The following is a 24,967-nucleotide window of genomic DNA, read 5'->3' as shown; positions in this document are numbered from 1 at the left end:
AGTTTATAATGTTGCTCATTCATCCGCTTGAATGAGCCACAGGTAGGTATTATGGTTGACTCTCCTGTTCCATCCTGTCTGTTGTGCAGCAGCCAGCAGAGGGCAGTGACGAAGCAGACAGAGCAGAAGCAGCAGCAGCAGCAGCATCAGCAGCAGCAGCAGCAGCATCAACAGCAGCTGGAACCACACCCACCCCAGGGAAGCAGCCCTCTGCCGGGGAGCGCAAACCCAAAAAAGAGCCCAAGGATAAAGACAAATGTGTTTTATTGTAACAGAGGATGGTTGTGTGTTTGTGTGAGAGACAAAGAGAAAGAGGGGGGGCAGAATTTTTCACATTGACCTGACACCCTACGCACAGCCCCTTTTTTTGAAGAGCGATGAGACAGTGAGGCGTTGCCGTTCCCAAGCCACTGGTGCCTGCCATCCTCTACCCTCAGTGGGCCCGGACTACTGAGGAAGGGACGCTATGACAGCTACCACTAATCTCTCGTACAGTTGGCCAAACTTTGTTACAAGTCGCACAGTGCACTATATTTGTGATCTGGGGTTCAGGTTAATGGGGGTGATTTTTATAGCAAAATTAGAAAAATCCCAGAAACAGGATGCTGGGAGGGAACGAATTCAGAATCTGAAATATCTCCTCTCATGGCACCAACTTTTTTTCAAGGAAACAATTTTCATTCATTTTCATTATTGCAGTTGATAAGCTATTTTTTTTTTTACTGCACATGTGTAGATATGCCTGCTTTGATTCAGTTCCGTTTTTGAGCGTTAGACTTTTCACTGAAAACACAACCTAGCTATTGATTTGTGGGGTTCATTTAGCTCCTTCCAATTGGAGATAATCAAGAGTTTGTTCAGAGTCTAATTGGGATAGAGATGAGGTGATAGTGACATCAGTGAGTGTAATATCTAAGCACTCCTGTCTCTTCGCCACGTTAATGGATGCCAAATTACTACTTTAAGTGTGTGTGTGTGCGTGTTTGCATGTGTGTTTGTATGCATGTGTGAGAGAGTATTTTAGAGAACTATTTTATTTTGGTATATACATAAAAAGAAAGGGATTCATTTGTTTTTGCAGGTTAGAAATTAATGTAAGACCCTGTTGTGATGAGCCTTTTGTTTATCTCTATCACTACCCACATCCCTGTTCTTCCTGAGAGGCCTGGAATTCCGTGCCATACTCTGGTAAGTGCCGTCTCTACCAACCCTCATCTTCCATTTAAGACTCGCCCTATCCAGATTGGCCTTACCAGAGTATGGCCGTGTTGAATACTGGTGTGTGTGTGTATGCTATTGGTGTCTACAGTGTATATGTATGGCTGATATGCTTGGCTGCATTGATTTATGCTCTTAATTTCAACTTGGAAATAACCTTAACAACAAAAATGTTTTCCGATGTATATGAGCAGTTGGATTGAAAGATATGCCATGTATTTAATGTCTTCACATCTAGTAGAGTCTGGACAATCACACAGACAGAACCATGGAGAAACAGGACAGTGCACCTAATTTGACTACTGTCGCTCACTCTTACGCTGTCCCTGAGAGACTTGGCTGGTTATTGGCTGCAGAGGCAGAGCAATAGTAGTATCCTACACTAATAATCTGAAGTGCCCAATGTCACACAGATTTGCCGGCAGTTAAACTGTTGGTCACGCCGTAAAAAGCTGACACAGATGTTGTCAATATGGGAAGCCTCGTGACCTAGTTGAGTTATGGAAGTAGGATTTTCTACTGTAGCCATGTTTGAATCCATGTGCTTCTCCTACAACATCTAACTTTCAGACAAAATTATATACATTGTGTACATACCTAATGCACATTTATGACAGAGCTAGCTAGTAGTTTGTGCCATTGTCCTACTATGGTACTGCCTCCTGAGAGATTTACTGTTTTCTATCTACACATTCCAGCTGGATGCCTTGACTCAAGCCTTGTGTTGTACGTCAGACCTAGAAACACAGTTATAGGGGAGACGCCTCGCAGTGCTGCTAGTTAAGGGGTCTCCTATTTTTGGCTGTTACATTTTGTTCTCATTGTTCAGAAATGGACAACCCCAGCCTTCAAGGACAAGTCCAGTACTTAGTATTTATTTTTGCCTGGCGACTGGCTGCATCTTGTAGGAGTAGGCTAACTGACTAACCGGTAGTAAGGCTTATCTGCAGGCTGGACTTGAGTACTGGGGTTAGCTCAGCCTGTCTATACGGTCCTCACGAGGCCACACTTACTCTGTACAGAAAATGCCTTACAACATTTACAATATATTTTATAAGAATAAATGGAAACAGGTGTATTACCAGAATGAGACAATCTGTACATGTAAAACTAGACATCAGAAATACTCTCAGGCCTTCTCTGAAGGGACATATCCTTGAGTGTCTTTTGTAAATTGTTAGTGTATTAGCTGCCTTGGCAACAGCAATGATTCATATATACCATTGTAAAGTATTTAATATACTGTGTTGTAATGTAAATGTGTAACCACGTATCGGATCGGTAACAAATTATTTCAACACATGGTATCTAACTAGGTCAACTTCATATTATTAGGCTGTTCATAATTATTGCTAGTTATGTTCATGGATGTAATTCCCTCTCAGAAATGGCATAACACGATGTGTTTCTGAGCTTCTCTCGGGCCTATCCCGTCAAAGGAATTCACTGACTTTACACTAGAATAGGTTTGCCATTTGTAATGGAATTCAAGGCTGCTATTAGAAAGTGAATTAAACTGCTGCTGCGTTTATTCACAATGACTACAAAAAGTAATCTGATTGAATAGAGGACTTAAAGAGAAACACCTATGTTGTAGCGTGCGTGTATATCCTGTTTTATGGTATGCTACAGTATGTCCCTGACATTATTTATTGACTAGTGATTTTGTGAAAGGTTGGGTGAAGGACCACAATCCATATTCTTGTTTCTTCTGTAAAATAACATCCATTTTAAAGTTACCGTCACACTGCAGCTTGAATTATACTTGTTAATGTGGTCAACCTTCCCAATGGCCTCAACCCATTTGTAACGACGTGCAAAAGGCAACTAGTACTGAGTATTATGATGAGAACCTCAAAGGGCCACTTTATCTAATTACTTTGAGGTTTTTGGGGGAGCAACAAGATTTCTCACGGATGCCTCACACACACTTAAAATAAAACGTTGTGCGTAAGCTTGCTTTTGAGGTCATTTACATTGCATTATTTACCAGTATCTAGATATTGTTTTTTGTTATAGCTTCAATGTTGTTCTTGAAAATAATTGCTAAGGATTTTGTTTGTGGAATGTCTCAAGTGAAGATGTGTAAGCCTTGTTATAGTGCTTGGGGGGTAAATACTGTACAAGGTCGTCCTTGAACATTTAGTCCTTGTAATTAGTTTTGCACTATAGGCTGCGTTCGGACAGGCATATTCGAGATAAAAGATCAGAATTGGTCTGCCTGTGTAAACGCAACCTAAGAGAGAAAATACCTCATTTTATACAGAATTAGAAATTGTACAAGTGCTATTGTTCTTTGGGTACCTTGTAAAAATGGAATACTGTCTGGAATTGCTACAACAGTCAGTTGAATATGAAATGCTCCTTTGACAAAAGGTATGAAAGGGCTGGTTAAATATTTCGGTTTAAAGTACTGTGTTGATGCAACTTGAACATCAGGTAGCTGTAAACCTGTTAAGGACAGAATTGATTTGTAGCTTTTCACACTAATAAAAATGCCACTGGCTGGTCATCTAAAGTTAATTTGACTATTTTGACAGAGTGGAGAAAATGGTTATTTCCCTAGTAGTTTCATGAGCACAATCCCCCATGTTGATTTAACTGCAATTGTAATAATCCCAATGTTATTCTGATGCATGTAATGCAACAATTGCTTAATGACATTCAGTGGAGTATAATTTCAATGTATTATGTTAATATTTCACTTATGTTTAACACCTTGTGAATATGAAAAGTTCAATCCTCGTAATAGAAGGTTAAAATGTTTATATACATATGACCAAATAATGTATAGCTTATCACAGTACCGTTGCAAAATGTAGATGGTGTTTCTTCTGTAACAAAATGCCTTAGACGAGAGACATTCAGCCTGATTATTAAAAAACATGGACAATAAAACTTACGTTCTCTTTTCACAACCATTCAATGTGTGATGTCTTGTATGTGCACTTCATGAGTCAAATGTAGGAGCGAAGACAAAATTAATCTTTTAATAACCTTCAGAAGCACCAGGGGCATTACTAAAAATGGTGAAAGAATACATTGATCTGCTTACATTTGACAGTTTCAGTTAGGGGAAGAGGAGTTAATGTCAACTTACAAATAACTAAAGCTGTACAATTCTATTCTAAAAGGTAAGTTGAACATTATGTGCACAGGGTTGTTTAAGTCACAGCACAACTGTTAAGAAACCATACATTGAGGTAACCTATACAGAACAAAACATTTCTATAATCGACCTTATGGCTAGAAACCAGCCTCTTGAAAAACAAGCTTAAGCTGATCTGGGGAGAGGCAGTTAGAACCGTCGGGGTGCTCCTTTGAAGGGCTTGAATCCGCCAACACTGGACATGGAACTGTTGGTGATCTGCACGATTCTGTTCATTGCAGAGGAAGAGTGGCTGGAGAAACAAAATACATTTCTGCCTAAAACAGTGTCGTATACAGGAATTAACACATCACATTTGGATTCGTTGGAATTTTGTACATTTTTCTTAGTTTACTGGGGTATTTGGAAAACCCATGGCTAATAATGTTGAATTTTAATCTACTTTAAGTCAACTTGTACAGTCAGTTAGGAGCACGTGGTCATTTCACCTGTCATGAAGCGTACTGGTAGTCCCCAGTCAGTGTTTGTTTACAAGCACAAGAGATTGGAGCCTTGTGAGTCACTCACTTGTGTAGCACATGCCAGGTGATCTCGTTATCTTATGTGCTAAATGCTCTGTAGTTGTGCATTTGGTTTGCTCTTTAGCCTCTTTCAAAACCAAGCTTTGCTTGGTAACAGCAGATAATCTCCCTCCTGGATCAAGAGCATTGCTGTCTAATATTTGCTTTGTGGATGCAGCAAACTGTTGAGCATTTTTAGTTACTTGTATAACTTCGAGCTGGGATGTCTGTCCTGCAAATACTTTAGGTCAGAGACTGTATAAAATGTTCAATGTTGTATTTAGTTAGCATTCTTTATGGAATATTCCAGAGGCGCAGTGGGGTTTGAAAATAGCACTCCTTGTGTTCCGTGTAGGTATTACAGCATATCCCAGCATGGAAACATGGATGTCACCCAAGTCTAATTCATAGTGCTCAGACAAGTCCAGTACACATGATTAATTTCAGCCACAACTATTACAGATTAAATCCACCCCTCCTATCTCCATAGACCACCTGCTCTTGATTTCCTTGTGCCATTTATTTTTCAGCTGTTCTGTGATGTCCTACAAAGATTCTCAAACCTTTCTAAAATGGGATTATTAAAAAAATATATTTTTGTTGTTGATTGATTATGGCTTTCCTGATCACCCAACAGTGCTATTTGTAGGGCTCATTTTGGAACAATGTTGACTGTTTAACCACTCCTGATCCTGTGGCGAGAAACAGGCTACACAGGAGCAATAACAGAATAAGTGGTCGTATGCCCAATATACATAACATTCTTCTATTGGTGGCAAGAATATTGTATAATAATTTAAATATAAAAAGTTTTGAATATAATTTTTTTGAGTTTTGAGTATCAGTTTATAAACCATGTGCCATGGAATCAGCACATCAGAAATATTTTCAAGTATTTTGCAACCTGTTATGGTGCCATGGTCAACATTTTGGTCCTCATAAAACTGGTATATTTTTCTTTTCATGACAATTTCTCTCTAATTTTAGTCTTTAATAAAGGCCAGACTAACAAGCTCCCCTTCCGCCTCCATTTTTGCAGTAATGCACCAATCAGTTGGTTGTAATTTTAGATAGAGCTAACAATTCCACATATTTGTGTTAACTGCACATGAGACATAACTCCACCTTTCCTATTCATAATGTTTTTTAAAATCAATTAGTATATTTGAGTTTAACCATATTTGTTCTGTCTTTTCTGGGGGATGAAACTGGAATTGCAACCAGCTTTGCAAAGCTCGTTTCAGAAAGGGTGATATTTACAAAAAAAGGTTCCAATTTCAATGAACTAAAAGTGAGAGGTTGTAATCTGGATAAAGGGAAAAGTACAGTCTTAATGCAACGGCAGTGAATACCTTGAGTGTGAGGCCATCATGCTGCCACGGCTGTCTCCCATCCTGCGGCTGTCTGGGAAGCCCCCTCCCTGGGATCCAGCTCCACCATGCCACTCCTTCCTCTGGGCCGGCTGGTCCCGGCCATGCCGCTCCACCACCACCTGGCGGCTAGAGCTGAAATGCTGGGTAGAGAAAGGGGAGATTGTAGTTATGAATTCCCTATCTGAAATGTAACTAAAATAGAGGAAATGGAGGGTATTGAATGTGTAGATTTAGATATGGGGGATTTGTGAGGTGCTGACCTGGTTTGCCATGACCATGGGTCTTCCTCCATCCCGGCCACTGAAGTTGGATCTTCCTCGGCTAACTGAGGAGCCTCCTCTGAGAGCAGGCCCCTGGCCATCTCTGCCTGAACGCTCTGGCCGCATACCTCCGGTACGCACAGCTCCACTACATAACCACAGAGACAGGACGATTACCACACGGATTACAACAAAAAGGTCATAGTCTACAAACTTAAACAGGCACACTAGGCATCTATCCATTCTGACCGTATGTCCCCCTTAGGTGCACTCATGCCGCCGTCATTCTTCCATCCTGCATGCCCAGTATGAGTAGCGTGCCCGGTGCCTCTGGGGGAGCGACTGGTATGAGACATGCCAGACATGGGTGCTCTGCCCCCTGCTGGCCGCTCCGGCATGGGTGCGGCCCGGCGCTCGTCCCTGTCTCGGATCTCTCTGCGGTCTGTGTCACGGATGTCTGCGCGTGGAGTTGGAGGAGGCTCGGCCCTGCGGACAGTCTCAAAGTTCTTGGGGTAGCGCTCAAACCCAGAGCTGTCCCTGCGAGCATTGGGGCGGGACTTCTTGGCCTCAGGCTCACTGTTGAAGCGGTTACGTCTGAAAACCCCCAACACCCAAAATGGATTGTCAGATTCTGTCAAGAGCTGACTGTTACTGGAGGGGGATAGACATGAAACTGCTATGTGGGCTGTGTGTAGCTTTTGCTCTTTGCCAGTTTAGGTTCAGGTTGCTTTATTTACAAAAAGCACTATATAAATAAGAGGGCTTATCAAAGAGGGCCTACCTCTCAATGGTGTTGGGCTCAACAGCTGCAGCCTCAGGGAAGCCTCTGCCTCTCTCCCGGGGGCTGAACTCAGTAAAGCGGTTCTGCTGGCGGTTGTAGTCCGAGCCCTGGTTGACACGGCCCTCGGACTCGGGCTGGATCTTCTTGTTGCCATTCCAGTAGGGATCATTCCTCCGGCTGAAACATTCAATGGAGAATGTTTTAACTGGGAGACAAGTAAACTGGTGTGGAATGCCACTTTTTGAGCTTGGTCAGATATGATACCAAAATGTATCTTTCACTTGATGGTCAAATTGACATCTACTGCTCATGTCTGAGACCAAGCATCCCTGTCTGCCGTGGGATGCAGACAGACCAGGACAGTATGGGAGACAAGTCTGTGTGCGGGGGGTGACGACGACAAAGCAGCACTGCACAAGCTGCTCTGTAACCTATCCTGCAACTTCATGGACATAATGGTGGAATCTGGTTGTCCACAATCAGAGCCTCAACTACACAGAGCAAACCCCGGACAAACATCCCATCCCCAACTACAGTGTGGCCTTGTGTACCTGTGGTCCACATCGCGGCCTCTCTTCAGGTTGTTTCTCTTCTCCTGCTCGTAGCGAAGCTGCTCCTGCTGCCTCCTCAGCTCCTCCCGCTCACGAGCCATACGCTCCGCCTCTTTTCGCCGCTCCTGCATTACAGAGATATAAAATCAGCATTACATCATCAATCCACTAAATGGTTTGCTCACAATTAGCTGCTCAAAAATGCTCCTAAGAGCCTTTGAAAGAGCACCAGAATGAACAATGAGTAAACAACACCTTCCTCCTGTCGTTTTTTTACAACAATCAACTAAGGTATAGCCTTGAAGACTAAACATCCATAATGATTTGAGTCCAAGCACCTGCTCTATGCGGATCCTTTCCCTCTCCAGCCTTTCCCTCTCCATGCGCTCCCTCTCTAGTTTCTGCCTCTCCACCTCAAGCCTCTGGCGTTCCCGGAGCAGGTTCTCCCTCTCCTCCCGCTCCCTTATCAGACTGATACGCTCACGCTCCCGGCGTTCCCGCTCCGCTATCTCACGCCGCCTGACGGGACAGGAAGTCACAGAAACATTAGTACCCAGCATCCTTACAGTACTACAGGGTAGAACAATTACAGTAGGAGTTTCAGGCTGACCTGCGAAGCTCCACAGCCCTGCGGACGCGCTCCAGCCGGACCATACGCTCACGCAACCTCTGCTCTTTCATCTTCTCAAAGGGGAGGATGTCTTTGCTGCCTCCCTTGTTGGGGAAAACTCTAACTCTATTCATCTCCATCTAGGAAAGACAAGCATGTAGAGGTGAACTATGAAAAATAAAGTTCCATGATCAAACTGTCAGGATATTAAAAAAACTGCGACAAACCTCTTCGGGAGGCATGAAATATCTGGGTCTCCGCTGCATCATGTTGTTGTTGGTGAAACCCGGCTTGTCAAATCTCCCCCTCCTGAACGGTGGTCTCACTTTGTTGAGGTCTCCTTTGGCATGATCAATCACCACCATCTTGCCAGGGCTCTTGGTCCCTACACAATACAGGACAGAGGTACATTTTTACTACTCTACCCATCAACACAATACATAAAAAGGAACCTGAGATAGGGAGCATACATACTTCCACCATGCTTTTTATCATCTTTCTTAGAGGCATCTGGGCCTGAGCTGGATGTTGTGCTTTTAGACTCCTGCTTCTTGGATGAATCCTTGCCGTCTTTGTCTGATGGCTTGTCGGACTTCTTCTCCTCTTTTTTGGAGGATGGCTGGGTTCTTTAGGGGGAAAAAAAGAGCAGACAAATTCATATTTCTTTCAAATTTCCCCATTCTGAAAAAGACAGATTGTGTTTCTTCCTCACTTACTTGCTAGTCTTGCTTGTCGATGCACTACGTTTGTCACTTGATTTGATTGAGCTGGTTTTGTCATCTGATTCCTTCTTCGAAGGTTCTTTCTTGAAGGGATCACTTTTAACCTGAAAACACAACAAATACTCCGTCACAGTATTTAAAGGCTACGTCACAATTCTGAAGCAATGTAATTTTCATTAATTGAAGAACAAAGGACCATGAACCTTTTTTCTCCCTACAACGAAAATGACAGAACGCATGTTGGCTCAATGGCTCAGAAGAGAATGTCAGCCAATGTTGTTCTGCAGAAAACTCTCAAAATGGCATCTTAAAACCTTCAGAACCCTTGACGTTTCTATGACGTCACAAAAGATAGAAGTCAGAGAAAAGATTCTGAACTGTAAAATTGTAATCGTTCTCTGAACATTCTCACTGAACAAGGTGCAAAACAACGGTTTGTCAGCTTACCCTTTCAACAGATATCTGCTGGCCGTGGAGTTCTGTGCGGTCCAGGTGGGAGATGCACCTTCCCACCTCTGTACTGGAAGACATTGTCACCAAGCCATAACATTTGGCTCCAGGACTGCAAGCATTAGTAACCACTTTGGCACTAAAAACCTGCGGAGAGAGGAATTTGTTTAGGGGCGGAGCAACTACATGCTGCGTGTAGAGGGTTGGGTTAAATGCGGAAGACATTTCAGTTTAATGCATTCAGTTCTACAACTGACTAGGTATCCCCCTTTCCCTTAGTAAAACAGTCAATTGTCTCCAATAAGTCAAAGCAAACCAGGACACCCATACAGTAAGAAACACCCAACCCCAGTACCCCACCACAAGAAACCATTTACGGATGTTTTAAGCTCTAGGCTTACCTTTCCATATTTGCCAAAGAGATTTTTCAAATCAGCTGCTTTGGTGTTGGAGGACAGGCCGCTCACCCATATGTTTCGAGTGGAGCTGCTTGCACTGCTACTGCTGATACTTCCTGAAATATGGTTGTTTTAAAAACATACATGCATGCACTGTAGAGGCTTTTACATGTAAAATGTCTACACATTGTACAAACTAATCTATAAGAGCCTAATGTTACTTACCGGTAAGAATTAAATGTTTAAATTCAGGTGCTTTTGACAAAATGAAATCATTTCAGACACCTTTAAAATGCCAAATAAATGTACTTTTTAGATATGTGAAGAAAACTGGGTAATACGGCACTCACAGATCAATTGTTTGTTCTGACGCTTGAGAAAAGAATGCCATTTTGGCTGTCCAGTCAATACTGCACATTGATTACATGCACTACATAAAGACCTATGCTTGACCATAGTCTGATCATTAGTAGTGACGTCTTGAGAAATGTATCTGTAAAATGCTTACCTTTGTCATCTTTTGTGGCCTTTCCATCTCTGTCCTTTGAAGAACTACAAAGCAGATTTCACAACAAATAAAAAGAAACAAGAGATGAGTGCCAGTATATGAAATCCCCTGCGGAATATGACGTACACCAGGGCAAACAACTTTTTTTTGTCAAAAAAGAAAAACACTTTTTTCCTGTATGGATTTATTTTTTTATCCCCACGGGCAAGGCTTGCATTTGGACAAAACTCCCATAATGGCCTTTTTCATTGCTTTTCCACGGGTGATATGGGTCATGTTCTCAGCCAATTTACTCCCTGGACCAATGAAATCTTCAGTATTGCGTTCGACTTCACAGCGAATCATTTCATATGTTTCTGACAAACTGACATCACAGGGACTACTGCCCCTTTAAAAAAGCCCTACGTGGGAACTGGAAAAGGCAAACGTGCTGGAAAGGTGAAAGTAACATCTGTTTTCAGCTCCTGGTTAATGACACAAATTCAGAAAAACAACCAAATGAAAGTAACAAATGGGAGGCTCATTAGGTACATCAATGAACATTTCTCATTAGGAAAAAAAGTTATAAAAATCTTGAGGCTACCCACAATGCTGCGTTCACAGTGAGCTGGAACTTGGTAGTAGTATCTTAAAGAACTGACATAGCTAGAAAGACAAACCTCTTTCCTTGACCTGATGCCCCAGTAGACGAGGGGCCTTTCTTCCCAGAATCCTTGTCTTTGTCTCCCATTTCAGCTTTCTTCGAGGCCTCTCTGCTTTCCTTCTTAGAGGAGTCAACCTTCGTCCCGTCATCCTTCTTACCATCTTTATGGCCTTCCACTTCCATCTTCATGGCATCCTTGGGGCTCGTCTCAGCAGAGGCCTCTGGCTCGTCACAGCCCTTGTCTGCCTCTGAATCTGGAAGTTTCACATGTTTACCTGTTTCCAGGAGGTCATCACCATCAACATCCAGCGTGATGGCATCTTCATTCTGGAGTGTGACGGATATGTTATCGTCCTCGTCTTCTTTAGCGGAGACGGCAACTTCAGTTTCGATCTCCTCCACTTGTTCGGCCTCCGCCTCGACTTCTGCCTCAACGTCCTCACTGGGTGGAGGTTTAGAATTTTCGCGAGTACCATCATCTGTATCAGTTACATCTGAGGGATTTAATAAGGATAAAACATGGCAAAAACACAATGTTTAACATTGACATGTCTGTTACTTGACCTAGAAAGTAGAATAGAAAGCAAGTTTAGTATTAGTGGTCATCGAAGGGTAGAAGACCACAGGAACAACAAAACATACATTCCTCATTGAAAAATGGTGGTGCGGTTCAATAATCTTCATGTCATTTTCACCACCAATACTTCTTTTGCGATCCTTACAGTTATGAGGACTGTACAGTGAAGTTACTTTTCAATGCTCCTGTCATTAGGAGCTCCATTCCAGTTCTTCAGTTTGAAGAGAGGGCATTTGAACAAATGAAATGAAAAGAGCATCTGTCCAACTTCTTCCGTAACCCCCAAAAAAGCTGTGCCCAAAGCCATGGAGGTCAAATTCAGTCTCATTTGATGACCGTTCTACTGCCGAGGGCTCTCCCATCATAGTCTTTATGGTCATCTCCCATGTCTTCTTTCCCTCATAAAAGTCTGTCTTATTAAGTGACTTGGGATGGTTGACAAAAAAAATAGATGTCATCTTTAATTGTCCTTGTGACTGTAGTGACTGGCTCAAGTCCTTAGCAAATGTGTCCTCAAGACTGTACATCATGTCCTGGTTGGTCTTTGAGCATTCTCAGTGATGATTTCTTCTCTCCGTCTGAGACATCTGTACTGCAGTTGGGTGCTACAGGAGGATGGGCCCCAATGGGCAGGAGTCCCCCATGGTATCATCAGCGCACACTGGATCTCCCTCTAACTCAGCTTGACTTCTTCCGGCATACCTTTCCCTCACCTTGAAGAAGCCTGTTGATTCCTGAGCTTTTTTATCTTGAGAGAATGTACGATGCAGTCTGTATGGTTGTTGGAGCCCCATTGCATCTCAAGCCTGGAAGAGTAGGTAACATCCCACCTTCAAAAAAGTACTGTGACAAAAATAAGCAAGTCCTCCACAAACAGGCTTGCTGAGTATCCAGCCAGCAGACAAAAGAAATGGAAGGCATAAAGGAGAGAGGGGGCATAGCAGATTCTTACCTTCACGCAAAGGGGGCTACCTGCAACCCCCCCCCTCAAAAAAAGTAATCTATTCAATAGGGTGTGAAAACAAACATACCTTCTTCAATGTCATCCTCGTCTCCCTCCTGATAAAAAGACAAATGTGAAAGGTAAATACACAAAGACAGTTTCAGTCTACTGCCTTACTAAAACCAGGTTAACTCATCTGAATACCAGCATTTTTTATTATCTGATCTGGGTATGGGAACCCAATAATCTCTAGTCTACTGTGAGAGTGGGGTAAACGCAAACATACCACAAACGTAAACATATTCATGTGACACTAACCTTGGAAAAAGATTTGTTTTCCTTGGTAGGAGATTCATCTTCCTTGGAGAAGGAGAAGTATTCCTCTTCCTTGGAGAAGGATTCATCTTCCATTGGATTGTCAGTGTCAGAGTCCACTTTCTTTCCTAAAGAAGTAATGGAGTCATATCAATCAAATTGAAAACAGAAATATTGAACAGTAATTTAAATATTAGTAATGTCAAATTACCTTTAGCTTTTGCATTTTTTCTATTAGGCGTGTCTGCTGGGAGTGGAATTTCAATTGTCTCTGCATCTCCACCTTCCTCCTCAATGGCCTGAGAAAGTTTTTTTTTTTTATTAAAACACTATTGTAATTACTAGTCGTTTATCTGCTATTAATTTAGCTGCATGTCCCACCCTTATATTTAGCCTCACAATGAAGTGTTTTACAATTTTCTTTTCAGGACAACCAGGGCTACAAGTAGAACACAAAACTGCATTCATGAGTTAATGACAGATCTAAAAAAAAAAAACAGGCCCGCTAAAGCATAAACCTGATAAAAATGAATTTATATAAATGCTTGAAGTACAGAAATTGTTCGCCCGCTGTGATATTAATATCCAACTAGTCAGTGACAACTGGAGTTTGTGACAACAACTATGTGAGCTTATTACAGTATTATAGACACCATGGAACAAGCTGCAAACACTCAAACTGGACAGTTTTATCGCAATCTCTTCATTCAAAGACTCAATCACGGACACGTACTGACAGTTGTGGCTGCTTTGTGAGATGTATTGTTGTCCCTACCTTCTTGACCTCTGTGCTGTTGACTGCACCCAAGAATGTTTGTACCATGTTTTGTGCTGCTACTACGTTGTGTTGCCACCATGTTGTTATGTTGTGTTGCCACCATGCTGTTTTCAGGTGTTGCTGCCTTGCTATGTTGTTGTCTTAGGTCTCTCTTTATGTAGTGTTGTCTCTGGTGTTGTGTTTTGTCCTATATTTATATTCTATTTATGTATTTTTTTAATCCCAGGCTCCGTCACCACGGGAGGCCTTTTGGTAGGCAGTCATTGTGAATAAGAATTTGTTCTTAACTGACTTGCCTAGTTAAATAAAGGTTACATAAAAAATGTCACTATGCTCTTCTCGGTAGAAGTAAACCTTAGCTTTCCAACAACTCTTATAGATAAACCATTCGGACTCTACAAACATGTTAGTAAAAAGACACAGCCCTGGGCCCCTCGGGATCCACCCTGGTCTCAAACACCACTCTAGCTCAGCCACTCTTAATCACACAGAAGTATGTAGATCAAACACACTACGTTTAAAACGCACAATGGCGTTACTCATTGGGTTAAAAAAACTAAAAACTTTGTTAGTCATCAAATATGAGTTTTGATTTACAACTATCGTCATTTACTGCAGTCACCGCCAGGATGTATGTCCAAAAACGGTCTAAATAAAAATGTACAAGCAACTGAAGAAAAAAAACGCATATTCCGCACCGCCAATGTAAATCACTCACATCCCAAGGATCCCTGATAGCACTAACCTTACTGCCACCGACAAGTCGGAAGTCTACAACAGCTCAATACATTGCAGTTGCCGAATATGCATTGTTTATTCCTACATACCGGTTTGTCACTAGTTGCCACAGACAAAGTCATAAGCCCCGCCTATTTCTACAATTTAACTTAAAATCTCATTTTAAACATAGCAGCTAACCCTACGCCTAACCCCAATTTAGTGGTTAACGGTGCAGTTTAAGGTGATGCAAGGGCAATTATTATGATTTATTTTTTATGAGCATGGCCTTATTTCTATTACAGCATATTTGATGACCGTCATTCATATTCCATTCACCGAGCTCAATGTAACATTGATAGGTTTAGCTACTACATAATATTTACTATAGGGGATATTCAAGTAGTATCTTAACTCTTATTCGTATTAAAAGTGCTTTGTTTATTAAGGTTTGTAAGTAAGCATTTCACGGTAAGGTCTACTACATTGGTTTTATTCTGCGCCCGTGAAAAATAAGTGTTTTAATTTATTATAGACGTTAGTTAACTCTGATCAAGATATTTCGCGAAACGAGTTAGCTGGTTAACGTGTGGATGTGCTGTGGGCTTAAAGCAACCTCGTTTTCTAAAGGAGCCATGTAACTTGCTAGGTAGCTATGCACATGCTGAATGCGATAGATGTCATGGCCAGCTAACATTCGTTACCAACGCCCCCACACTGACTGCATCGATGCAGGACCGTGGGCTACCATGTCAACCTGACGCTGCAAAGCCAGGCCGCGAGCACGCAGTTGGAAAACAAGACAGCATCCAACGGTAACGTTAGCTAGCAGGCTAGACATCTTAGTTGGCAACTACGAAAAAAAGCAAGCTGTAAATAGATAGACATTCATCCCATAACATGTTGGATAGCAAACCAGTAGCTAAACTAGCTGGCAGCAGTTGAGGACGGACTCAATCAAATTCGTACCACAACTGTTTGGTAGCTAACATTAGCTAGCGTCCGTTAGCTTTGCGTTCGCCATGTACAAATACATTGAGCTCGTTACCTGTTTCAGCCTGGCAATTAGAACATTCTTCACACCTGTGACATCTAAATTCCTTCGCTTGAGTTCAGATTTGAGATCTATAACTCGTAAATCTGTTATTTTCTTTGACTCCGTTGAAATGGCACCCGACGCCATTTTACCTCGCTGAATGTGTTGTTATAAAATTGTGTGTGCAGAAGGGAAGCACGCATGCTCACGCAATGGCCCCAAGGTTATTCTTCTCAAAATGTGTATTGGCGGATCGCAACCAACTGAAATATGCATACACTGCCAACTACTGTACTGGAGTGGGACGCTGGTCACGGCGTCCTTATTCGTCTATCTTATTCTATGATATCATGGCGGTCCCAAACAAACGTATAAAGCGCATGCCGCCACTTTATTAACACAGATAGTAGCACATCTTTGTTATTAATCTATTTCTCTTATCAAGTCCTTTGTTTCCACCTACTGTTCTGGAGTGTAAATTCATTACACTGTGTGACACAAAAGGGAAGATAAATCACTACCAACTAACCCTACATCCATTAAAACCTCACCCTTATTCCACAATGTAGCCCTATCTGATCCTACACCAGGCTGGCAGCCTGGGAGGACTGGACACTATCGTTCAACACACCTTGTAACTCCTCTGCAACAAAATTTTGTACACCCAAGTACTTCTCTGCAGCTGCCACCCCAACATCTATTTTCTGTGATTTTACGTTACATTTCTGCGGTACAGTTGACAACCATGGCTATGAATGCTAAGCACCCAACCTTACTGAAACCTATGTTATTCCTATTAATTCAATTCAAAAAGGCTTTATTGGCATGGAAAACATGTATTCCATTGCCAAAGCAAGTAAAATAAACCAAAGTGAGAAGACGCAAAACAACAACAAAAACTATTCAAATTTTACTGTCAATATTGCATTCAAAAAGGTTTTAAAAAGATAAAGACATTTCGCAGTGGAGGCTGCTGAGGGGAGGACAGCTCATAATAATGGCTGGAACAGAGCAAATAGAATGGCATCAAACCAAGTGTTTGGTGTATTTGATGGCATTCCACTGATTCCGCTCCAGTCATTACCACGAGCCCATCCTCCCCAATTAAGGTGCCACCAACCTCCTGTGATTTCAAGTGTTAGTATATATTATCAGCCATGCACAGTGTTTTAGCAATGTTCAAATAATTATAGTATGACTAGTAGGTAAAGATAAACATAAATATTGGGGGTATTTAAAACATATATGCTCCACATGGTTACCCTTTTCTCTTGGCAACAGGCCACAAATCTTGCTGCTATGATTGCACACTGCAGAATTTCGCCGAACAGATATGGGAGTTTATCAATGTTTGGTTTGTTTTCAAATTCTTTGTGGATCTGTGGGAAATATGTATATCTATACATTTGGCAGGAGGTTAGGATGTTCCACTCAGTGTCCACCTCATTTTGTGAGTTGTGGGTTCATTGTCTGTCTTCTCTTTCCCCTCAGCATTAGAGGCTGCTGAGGGGACATTAGCTCATAATAATGGCCGGAACGGTGCACATGGAATGGCATAAAAAAAATGGAAACCATATGTTTGATGTATTTGATACCATTCCACTGATTCCGCTCCAGTCATTACCATGAGCCCGGTCTCCCCAATTAAGGTGCCACCAACCTCCTGTGCCAGAGAGCCAGGTCTGCCTATGGCAGCCTCTCTTGATAGCAAGTCTATGATCACTGAGTCTTTACATAATCAAGGATTTTCTTAATTTTGGGTCAGTCACAGTTGTCAGGTATTTTCTGTTTAGGGCATTCTAATTTGCTCAGTCTTTAGTAATTATTTCAAGTGTGTCAAATAGGTATCTTTTTGCTTTCTCATAATTTGATTGGGTCTAATTGTGTTGCTATCCTGGGGCTCTGTGTGGTCTGTTTGTGTTGGAACAGAACCCCAGATCCAGCTGACTCTTCTTTAGGTTGATCTCTCTGTAGGTGATGGCGTTGTGGTGGAATGTGTGCGCATTGGTTCCTTTTAGGTGGTTGTAGATTTTAACAGCTCTTTTCTGAATTTTGACAACAAGCGGGTATAGTCCTAATTCTGATGTGGTTTTCTGGGTCTCTGTGCTTTTGGATGGACATGTTTCTCAATTTCTTTCTCAGGGTTTTGCATTCTTCATCAAACCATGTGTCATTGTTGTTCATTTTGTTAGGTTGTCTGCTTGACACTTTCAGACTTGATAGAGAAGCTGAAAGGTCAAATGTACAGTTTAGTCTTTTTACTACCAAGTTTATAGTTTCACTATTGCAGTGAAATGTTTTGTCCAGGAAGTTGTCTAAATGGGATTAGATTTGTTGTTGCCCAACAGTTTTTTTTTGTTGGTAGATTTCCACTACTTTCTTTCCATCTATAGGGTTTCTTAATAGTATGCAGTTTGGTTGGCTTTGATGCCTCATGATAGTATTACTTTGTTAAAGTAGGCTGTGATGTTGATGTGATCTGATAGGGGTGTCATTGGTCTGACTGAATGCTCTGAGAGACTCTAGGTTGAGGTTTGTGATAAATCAATCTAAAGTACTACAGCCAAGGGATGAGCTGTAGGTGTACCTACCATAGAAGTCCTCTTGAAGCCTACCATTGACAATGTACAGACCCAGCGTGCAACAGAGCTGCAAGACTAGTGACCCATTTTTGTTGGTTGTTTTGTCATAGTTGTGTCTAGGGGGGCATATTTGGGAGGGAATACTGTCACCTCCAGGTAGGTGTTTGTCCCCCTGTATGCTGAGAATGTCAGGTTCTTGTCCAGTTCTGGCATTTAGGTCATCACAGACTAGTATGTGTCCATGGCCTGGAAATTTATGACATCTTCCTCACCACCACAGACAGGTGCTGGCACTAAGACCGCTGTATAAGGAAATAAGCAAACGGGAAACCACTCACCCAGAGGTGGCACTCCTAGTGGCTGGAGACTTTAATGCAGGGAAACTAAAATCAGTTCTACCAAATTTCCATCAAAATGTTAAATGTGCAACCAGCGGGGAAAATATTCTAGATCAACTGTACTCCACACACAGAGACGCGTACAAAGCTCTCCTTTAAACAGGTCAACATACACAAGGCTGCGGGGCCAGACGGTTTACCATGTCTTCACATGTCCCTAATTGAGTCTGTAATACCAACAAGTTTCAAGCAGACCACCATAGTCCCTGTTCCCAAGAACACAAAGGCAACCTGCCTAAATGACTACAGACCCGTAGCACTCACGTCCGTAGCCATGAAGTGCTTTGAAAGGTTGATAATGGCTCACATCAACACCATTATCCCAGAAACCCTAGAACCACTCCAATTTGCATACCGCCCAAACAGATCCACAGATGATGCAATCTCTATTGCACTCCACACTGCCCTTTCCCACCTGGACAAAATGAACACTTATGTGAGACTGCTATTCATTTTGACTACAGCTCAGCGTTCAACACCATAGTACCCTCAGCTCATCACTAAGCTAAGGATCCTGGGACTAAACACCTCCCTCTACAACTGGATCCTGGACTTCCTGGTGGGCTGCCCCCAGGTGGTGAGGGTAGGTAGCAACACATCGTCCACGCTGATCCTCAACACTAGAGTTCCCCAGGGGTGTGTGCTCAGTCCCGTCCTGTACTCCCTATTCACCCACGACTGCATAGCCAGGCACAACTTCAACACCATCATTTAGTTTGCAGATGACACAACAGTGGTAGGCCTGATCACTGACAACAACAAGACAACCTATAGGGAGGAGGTCAGAGACCTGGCCGGTTGGTGCCAGAATAACAACCTATCCCTCAACGTAACCAAGACTAAGGAGATGATTGTGGACTACAGGAAAAGGAGGACCGAGCACGACCCCATTCTCATCAACGGGGCTGTAGCGGAGCAGGTTGAGAGCTTCAAGTTCCTTGGTGTCCACATCAACAACAAATTAGAATGGTCCAAACACACCAAGACAGTGGTGAAGAGGGCACGACAAAGCCTATTCCCCCTCAGCAAACTAAAAAGATTTGGCATGGGTCCTGAGATCCTCAAAAGGTTCTACAGCTGCAACATCGAGAGCATCCTGACTGGTTGCATCACTGCCCGGTACGGTATTTTGCTCGCCCTCTGACCGCAAGGCACTACAGAGAGTAGTGCGTACGGCCCAGTACATCACTTGAGCTAAGCTGCCTGTCATCCAGGACCTCTACACCAGGCAGTGTCAGAGGAAGACCCTAAAAATTGTCAAAGACCCCAGCCACCACAGTCATAGACTGTTCTCTCTACTACCGCTTGGCAAGCGGTACCGGAGTGCCAAGTCTAGGACAAAAAGGATTCTCAACAGTTTTTACCCCCAAGCCATAAGACTCCTGAACAGGTCCTCAAATTGCTACCCGGACTATTTGCATTGTGTGCCTCATCCCAACCCCTCTTTTTACGCTGCTGCTACTCTCTGTTTATCATACATGCATAGTCACTTTAACTATACATGCATGTACATACTACCTCAATTGGGCCGACCAACCAGTGCTCCCGCAGATTGCACCTTTTTTGCACTCTTGGTTAGAGCCTGTAAGTAAGCATTTCACTGTTGTATTCGGCGCACATGACAAATAAACTTAGATTTGATTTGCTGGAAAAGCTGTCTTCATTAAAGTATGGAGATTCAAGTGGGGGGAGTTAGCACGCAGGAGGACATTTTACTCTGTTGAGGTAATTTCCTTTAGAAATTCTAGCCAAATGTAAAATGTTGCTGCTTTGATTAATTTAATAGAGTAGGTTAAGTCTGATCTCTGTGTAACACTGGGTAATTTGGTGGCTGGGACTACAAGCTCCCTGTAACCTAGAGGGCAACCAGTGGGTCCATTTTCTCTGTTCCATGTTTCTTGCAGGTTGACAATGTCTGAATTTCTGATTACTTTGGTGATGTCTGGGTACCTGATCTTTAGGCTGAAAGAAGATTACCTCAGACCTTGTATTTTCCAGGATGAGATAGCAACATTTTTGTGGTCCATAGTGCTGTGTTGTTATTTGTGTGGTTTAGGCTTAGACCAATAGTTGTGAGCAGAGCATGCTGAGCATCTGATACATGCCTCTTAGGTCACAGGGTGGGGCTTGGGTGAGTGTAGGAGTGGGGGTTGTGCCTATCACTCTATTGGGGTCGGCCTACTCACAGGGAGCCACTTAGGATCCCTCACCCTGGATCCATAGGAGTTAGCACTCCTTTCCACGGTACCCTACTCCAGAGAACAAAGCAAGTCACAGGTCTTGTCCTGGGGCACGTGGTGTGGATGGCCCACACCCCTTTGACGGAAGACACACAGAAAATCATCATCAGTCCATTTCGAGTTACTTTCACTGATTCAACAGTTTCCAATTTCCTCTCAACCCATCCTGGCACCACATATGGTTCAGTCAGAAGGCAAGTATCCATTCTCTCCAAAAATCTCACTACCACTGGGCCAGAATCATCCTTGTCGAGTACGAGCCTTGTCTCGATGATGACATCTTCACTGCACTTGCCACCACAGGTAATTAATCCTCACTCTCGTCAGGTAAAATTTTAGAGCTACCGGTTGCGTTTTATTATTTTTGTACTTCACGCCAATCTTCCTCAACACACAGCTTCCCTCTACAGTCAACTGCTTTCTTTCTTCCTCGAGATCAATTTCCACATCTCCACTCTTTTTCCACTCTTAAACCTGCTGTAATAGCAAACTGTTTAAATGGTTCTTCTATCTTGAATTTGCCGCCATGTTGCGTCGACTCAAAAATCTCTACCAGCCGCCATTACTCATCACGGCTCGCAATATTGATGTAGCTATTGTGCATTATCAGCAATATCTGTATATACCGGGACTTTGATCACCAGTCAACCTACTGTGTATTGACATTCATATTGCTATGCCTTACCTATGGATCATCATCTTGGGTCCATGAAATGGGGTATCAGCCTTCTCAGTGACACCCACAGAACACAAGTGTGAAGAGTTTACACAAATATTAAAGTCGTAGCTCTTATTGCAGGACTTTGACTGTGGGAAACCTCAGAAGGAATGAGCGTTACACCAAGGCCTGATCTCAATTCCATTGAGCATGTCTGAGACCTGTTGGATCGGAGGGCTAGGGCCATTCCCCTCCAGAAATGTCTGGGAACTTGCAGGTGACTTGGTGGAAGAGTGGGGTAACATCTCACAGCAAGAACTGGCAAATCTGGTGCAGGCCATGAGGATGAGATGCACTGCAGTACTTATTGCAGCTGGTGGCCACACCAGATACTGATTGTAACTTTTGATTTTGACCCCCCCTTTGTTCAGGGACACATTATTCAATTTATGTTGGTCACATGTCTGTGGAACTTGTTCAGTTTATGCTTCAGTTGTTGAATCTTATGTTCATACAACTATTTACACATGTTAAGTTTGCTGAAAATAAACACAGTTGATAGTGAGAGTACATTTTATTTTTTTGCTGAGCATTTGTGTATTGGCATTCATATTGCACTCTACCCCCTTACCCCATTTCATCGACCGTAAAACTTTGCCTGATCCATAGGTATCAGTCTACAAAAGACAATAAGTAGTTAATTTGACGAACAGAAAAAAAGTTGAATCCGCACTGTGGATGTATTAGATTTCAGAACTGTGTTGGGGACATACTTATATTCCCTGTACAGCCTTACCTATTGATGTTGGGTCCATGAACTGGGGTATCAGTCTACTTGTGATACCCAGAACTCTGAAGAGTTTACACATATATTAGCGTTGTTGCTCTTCTTGTGGGACTAACTGGGAAATCACCTCACTATCCAGCCTATTGTGCATATTGACATGCATATTGCAATGTACAGTGTGAGCAAGACAAAGGAGCTGATCGTGGACTACAGGAAAAGGCGGGACAAACAGGTCCCCATTAACATTAACGGGGCTTTAGTGGAGCGGGTCAAGAGTTTCAAGTTCCTTGGTGTCCACATCACCAACAATCTATCATGGTCCAAACATACCAAGACAGCCGTGAAGAGGGCACGACAAAACCTTTTCCCCCTCAGGACACTGAAAAGATTTGGCATGGGTCCCCAGATCCTCAAAGTTTACAGCTGCACCATTGAGAGCATCCTGACCGGTTGCATCACTGCCTGGTATGGCAAATGCTTGGTCTCCGACTGCAAGGCACAACAGAGGGTAGTGCGTACGGCCCAGTACATTACTGGGGCCAAGCTTCTTGCAATCCAGGACCTATATAATAGGCGGTGTCAGAGGAAAGCTCATAAAAGTGTCAGAGACTCCAGTCACCCAAGTCATAGACAGTTTTCTCTGCTACCACACGGCAAGCAGTACCGGAACGCCAAGTCTAGGACCAAAAGGCTCCTTAACAGCTTCTACCCCCAAGCCATAAGACTGCTGGACAACTAATTAAATGGCCACCGGACTATTACATTGACCCCCCCCGTTTGTTTTCTACACTGCTTCAACTCGCTGTTTATTATCTATGCATCCCCCACACACTGAGTCAGTACCGGTACCCCCTGTATATAGCCTCGTTATTGTGTTACTTTTTATAATTTTTGACTTTTGTTTATTTGGTAAATATTTTCTTAACCAACAGTGCAGTTCAAGTTAAGGGCTTGTAAGTAAGCATTTCACGGTAAGGTCTACTACACTTGTTGTATTCGGCACATGTGACAAAAAGTTAGATTTGATTTATGCCTTGCCTATGGCTCTTGGCTCCATTAAATGGGGTATCAGCCTAAAAATTAGCGATGTAGAATTTCATGGACCTAAGAGCCATGGGTAAGGCTGTACATTGCAATATGAATGTCAATATATACAGTAGTTTGACTGGTGAGCTTAGACTCTTCACAGTTGTGTTCTGTGGGTGTCACAAGTAGGCTGATACCCCAGTTCATGGACCCAACATCAATAGATAAGGCTGTACATGGCATAAATGTATGTCCCCAACACAGTTCTGAAATCTAATACATCCACAGTGCGACTCCAATAATTTTTTGGTCAAATGAACTACTACTGTATTTTGTTGAATTTAATTATAAACATTTCAACCTTGTGAAGCAGGATCTATTCGAAATACGGCATTATTCCACTATTTGTATCCGTCTGCATGTTTCAATGGGAGCCTTTTATTTTGAAGGCGAATTGCAAATTCCAGACACTTTTGTGGCGAATCCTTATTGTGGCTAGCTTCACACAAGTCCAGCAACCCAACCTCCGTGCCATCGAGAGAGTAAACGGACGAGTCGAGCTGGGTAAACAACAGTGGTCGCCTCGAAGAGGCAGGAATGGGGACTTCATCGAGGGCCCTGATGGCAAATGGAATTTCTGTTTTTTCGTAGAAAAAACAGTATGTATTGCGTACTGTGTTAATATGCCACATAAAGCCAGGAAAAATATTAAGTATTTTTCTCTCGAGTCTTCATTCAGGCGCTGATTTGTAACGACGTTGGTATTGCCACGGGCCCACTTCGATTTTGTTCCTGTTGTCAGTTTCACAACCCGGTGACTGTCGTTCGATCGCGATTTACTTGTGCCCCTTATTTAAGTTCATCCAGGGCATATGTAATTCAAAGGGAGCCACGAAAGAACACAGAAGCCCACTTTCAAGAGAGTACAGGTATGTGTTCAGTCAATCAATATACGTTAGCTAGCTAGATAACTGTCTTTGTTTTTCTCTCAACGTTAGCTGGCTAACACGATCAGACAGTAGCCAGCGTACTGTAGCTAGCTAACAAGCTATTGTTTGCTCTGAAGATTCAGTAGTTAATGTTAGCTTGGTACGGTAGTAGCTAAAATGTCTTGTTGTGAGCCATTTGGGGTTGGCTAGCTAACGAGTTAGGTAGCTAGCTACATTGGTTATTAGCAAATAGGATATTATCAGCGAGTTCATGAGAAACCCAACCTTTGAATGTGAAGATTTGCAGCATTGCCATCTTGCTAACTAAGTAAACTAGTAAGCCAAGGCCATGTAGCTATAGCCATTTCTTTATTACATTTTACGATGAACTCGGACGTAACCCAAATAGCGAACGTTAGGTTAACCAAATAAGACCACTCCGTGTGGAACTGACTTAATTAAACGTTAGTTTACTAGCGCTGGCTAAAGTTGGGCAACATCAAAATATGTTGTATCTGTGACTGACAGGATGAGGAGGATGATGTCCAAATGTATATCACAATATTTACAAGTAATGAAACTGCGCTGTCAAATTAGCCTGGTAGCATGTTGTTTGGAAGAAGAAGAAAACAAAATGCTGAAGACACTTGCAGCAGTCTATTTATTTCATATTTTGTATGGCTTTGGTTGTAATATTTATGTGGCAGGTAACCTAGTGGTTTGAGCGTTGGACCAGTAACCGAAAGGTTGCAAGATCAAATCCCCGAGCTGACAAGGTACAAATCTGTTGTTCTGCCC

The 24,967-nt window shown here is 42.6% G+C and overlaps 3 protein-coding genes across 4 annotated transcripts in view; 2 read left to right on the top strand and 1 right to left on the bottom strand.

Moving 5' to 3' along the window:
• LOC118359496 (ubiquitin carboxyl-terminal hydrolase MINDY-2-like) overlaps positions 1 to 4,139 on the top strand; it is a 28,870-nt gene extending 24,731 nt beyond the window's left edge. The window contains exon 9 of one of the 2 annotated variants that reach the window (XM_052481883.1): positions 93 to 4,139. In XM_052481883.1, coding sequence (XP_052337843.1) covers positions 93 to 272 — 180 coding nt within the window. In that variant the 3' untranslated portion in view covers positions 273 to 4,139. Of the gene's footprint in view, positions 1 to 89 lie in introns of both variants that reach the window. The other variant, XM_052481882.1, reaches the window with a different exon arrangement.
• Positions 4,140 to 4,194: 55 nt separating this feature from the next.
• Positions 4,195 to 15,750, bottom strand: sltm (SAFB-like, transcription modulator). The gene is made up of 19 exons (XM_035738002.2): positions 15,562 to 15,750; positions 13,230 to 13,317; positions 13,022 to 13,146; positions 12,792 to 12,819; positions 11,200 to 11,677; positions 10,541 to 10,584; positions 10,036 to 10,148; positions 9,632 to 9,781; positions 9,179 to 9,288; positions 8,937 to 9,088; positions 8,690 to 8,847; positions 8,463 to 8,602; positions 8,191 to 8,371; positions 7,853 to 7,977; positions 7,302 to 7,478; positions 6,770 to 7,114; positions 6,521 to 6,668; positions 6,240 to 6,400; positions 4,195 to 4,619 (listed from the first exon to the last, which is right to left on the bottom strand). Exons 1-19 carry the CDS (start codon positions 15,694 to 15,696, stop codon positions 4,517 to 4,519), a joined length of 2,961 nt encoding a protein of 986 aa, XP_035593895.2. The 5' UTR covers positions 15,697 to 15,750; the 3' UTR covers positions 4,195 to 4,516.
• A 7,980-nt stretch (positions 15,751 to 23,730) lies between these two features.
• Positions 23,731 to 24,967, top strand: part of LOC118381431 (E3 ubiquitin-protein ligase Arkadia-like) — a 54,045-nt gene continuing 52,808 nt past the window's right edge. Inside the window, 1 exon segment of the mRNA XM_052481867.1 lies at positions 23,731 to 24,169. The gene's annotated coding sequence lies outside the window, so the exon portion shown is untranslated.

This window comes from Oncorhynchus keta, chromosome 2 (assembly GCF_023373465.1).
Source record: "Oncorhynchus keta strain PuntledgeMale-10-30-2019 chromosome 2, Oket_V2, whole genome shotgun sequence".
NCBI classification, from domain to species: domain Eukaryota; kingdom Metazoa; phylum Chordata; class Actinopteri; order Salmoniformes; family Salmonidae; genus Oncorhynchus; species Oncorhynchus keta.
The sequence above is the reverse complement of the archived record's forward strand: the minus strand, read 5'-3'. Positions and strand labels throughout refer to the sequence as shown.

What these genes read in the sequence shown, in the direction of transcription:
- sltm (XM_035738002.2), bottom strand. Translation starts at nt 15,696, where the DNA reads ATGGCGTCGGGTGCCATTTCAACGGAGTCAAAGAAAATAACAGATTTA. An exon ending in CGAGGATGACATTGAAGAAG is followed by an intron (nt 11,678 to 12,791) that starts GTATGTTTGTTT and finishes TAAATCCCTCAG; the next exon opens with ATGTAACTGATACAGATGAT. An exon ending in AGCAGATATCTGTTGAAAGG is followed by an intron (nt 9,289 to 9,631) that starts GTAAGCTGACAA and finishes TTGTGTTTTCAG; the next exon opens with GTTAAAAGTGATCCCTTCAA.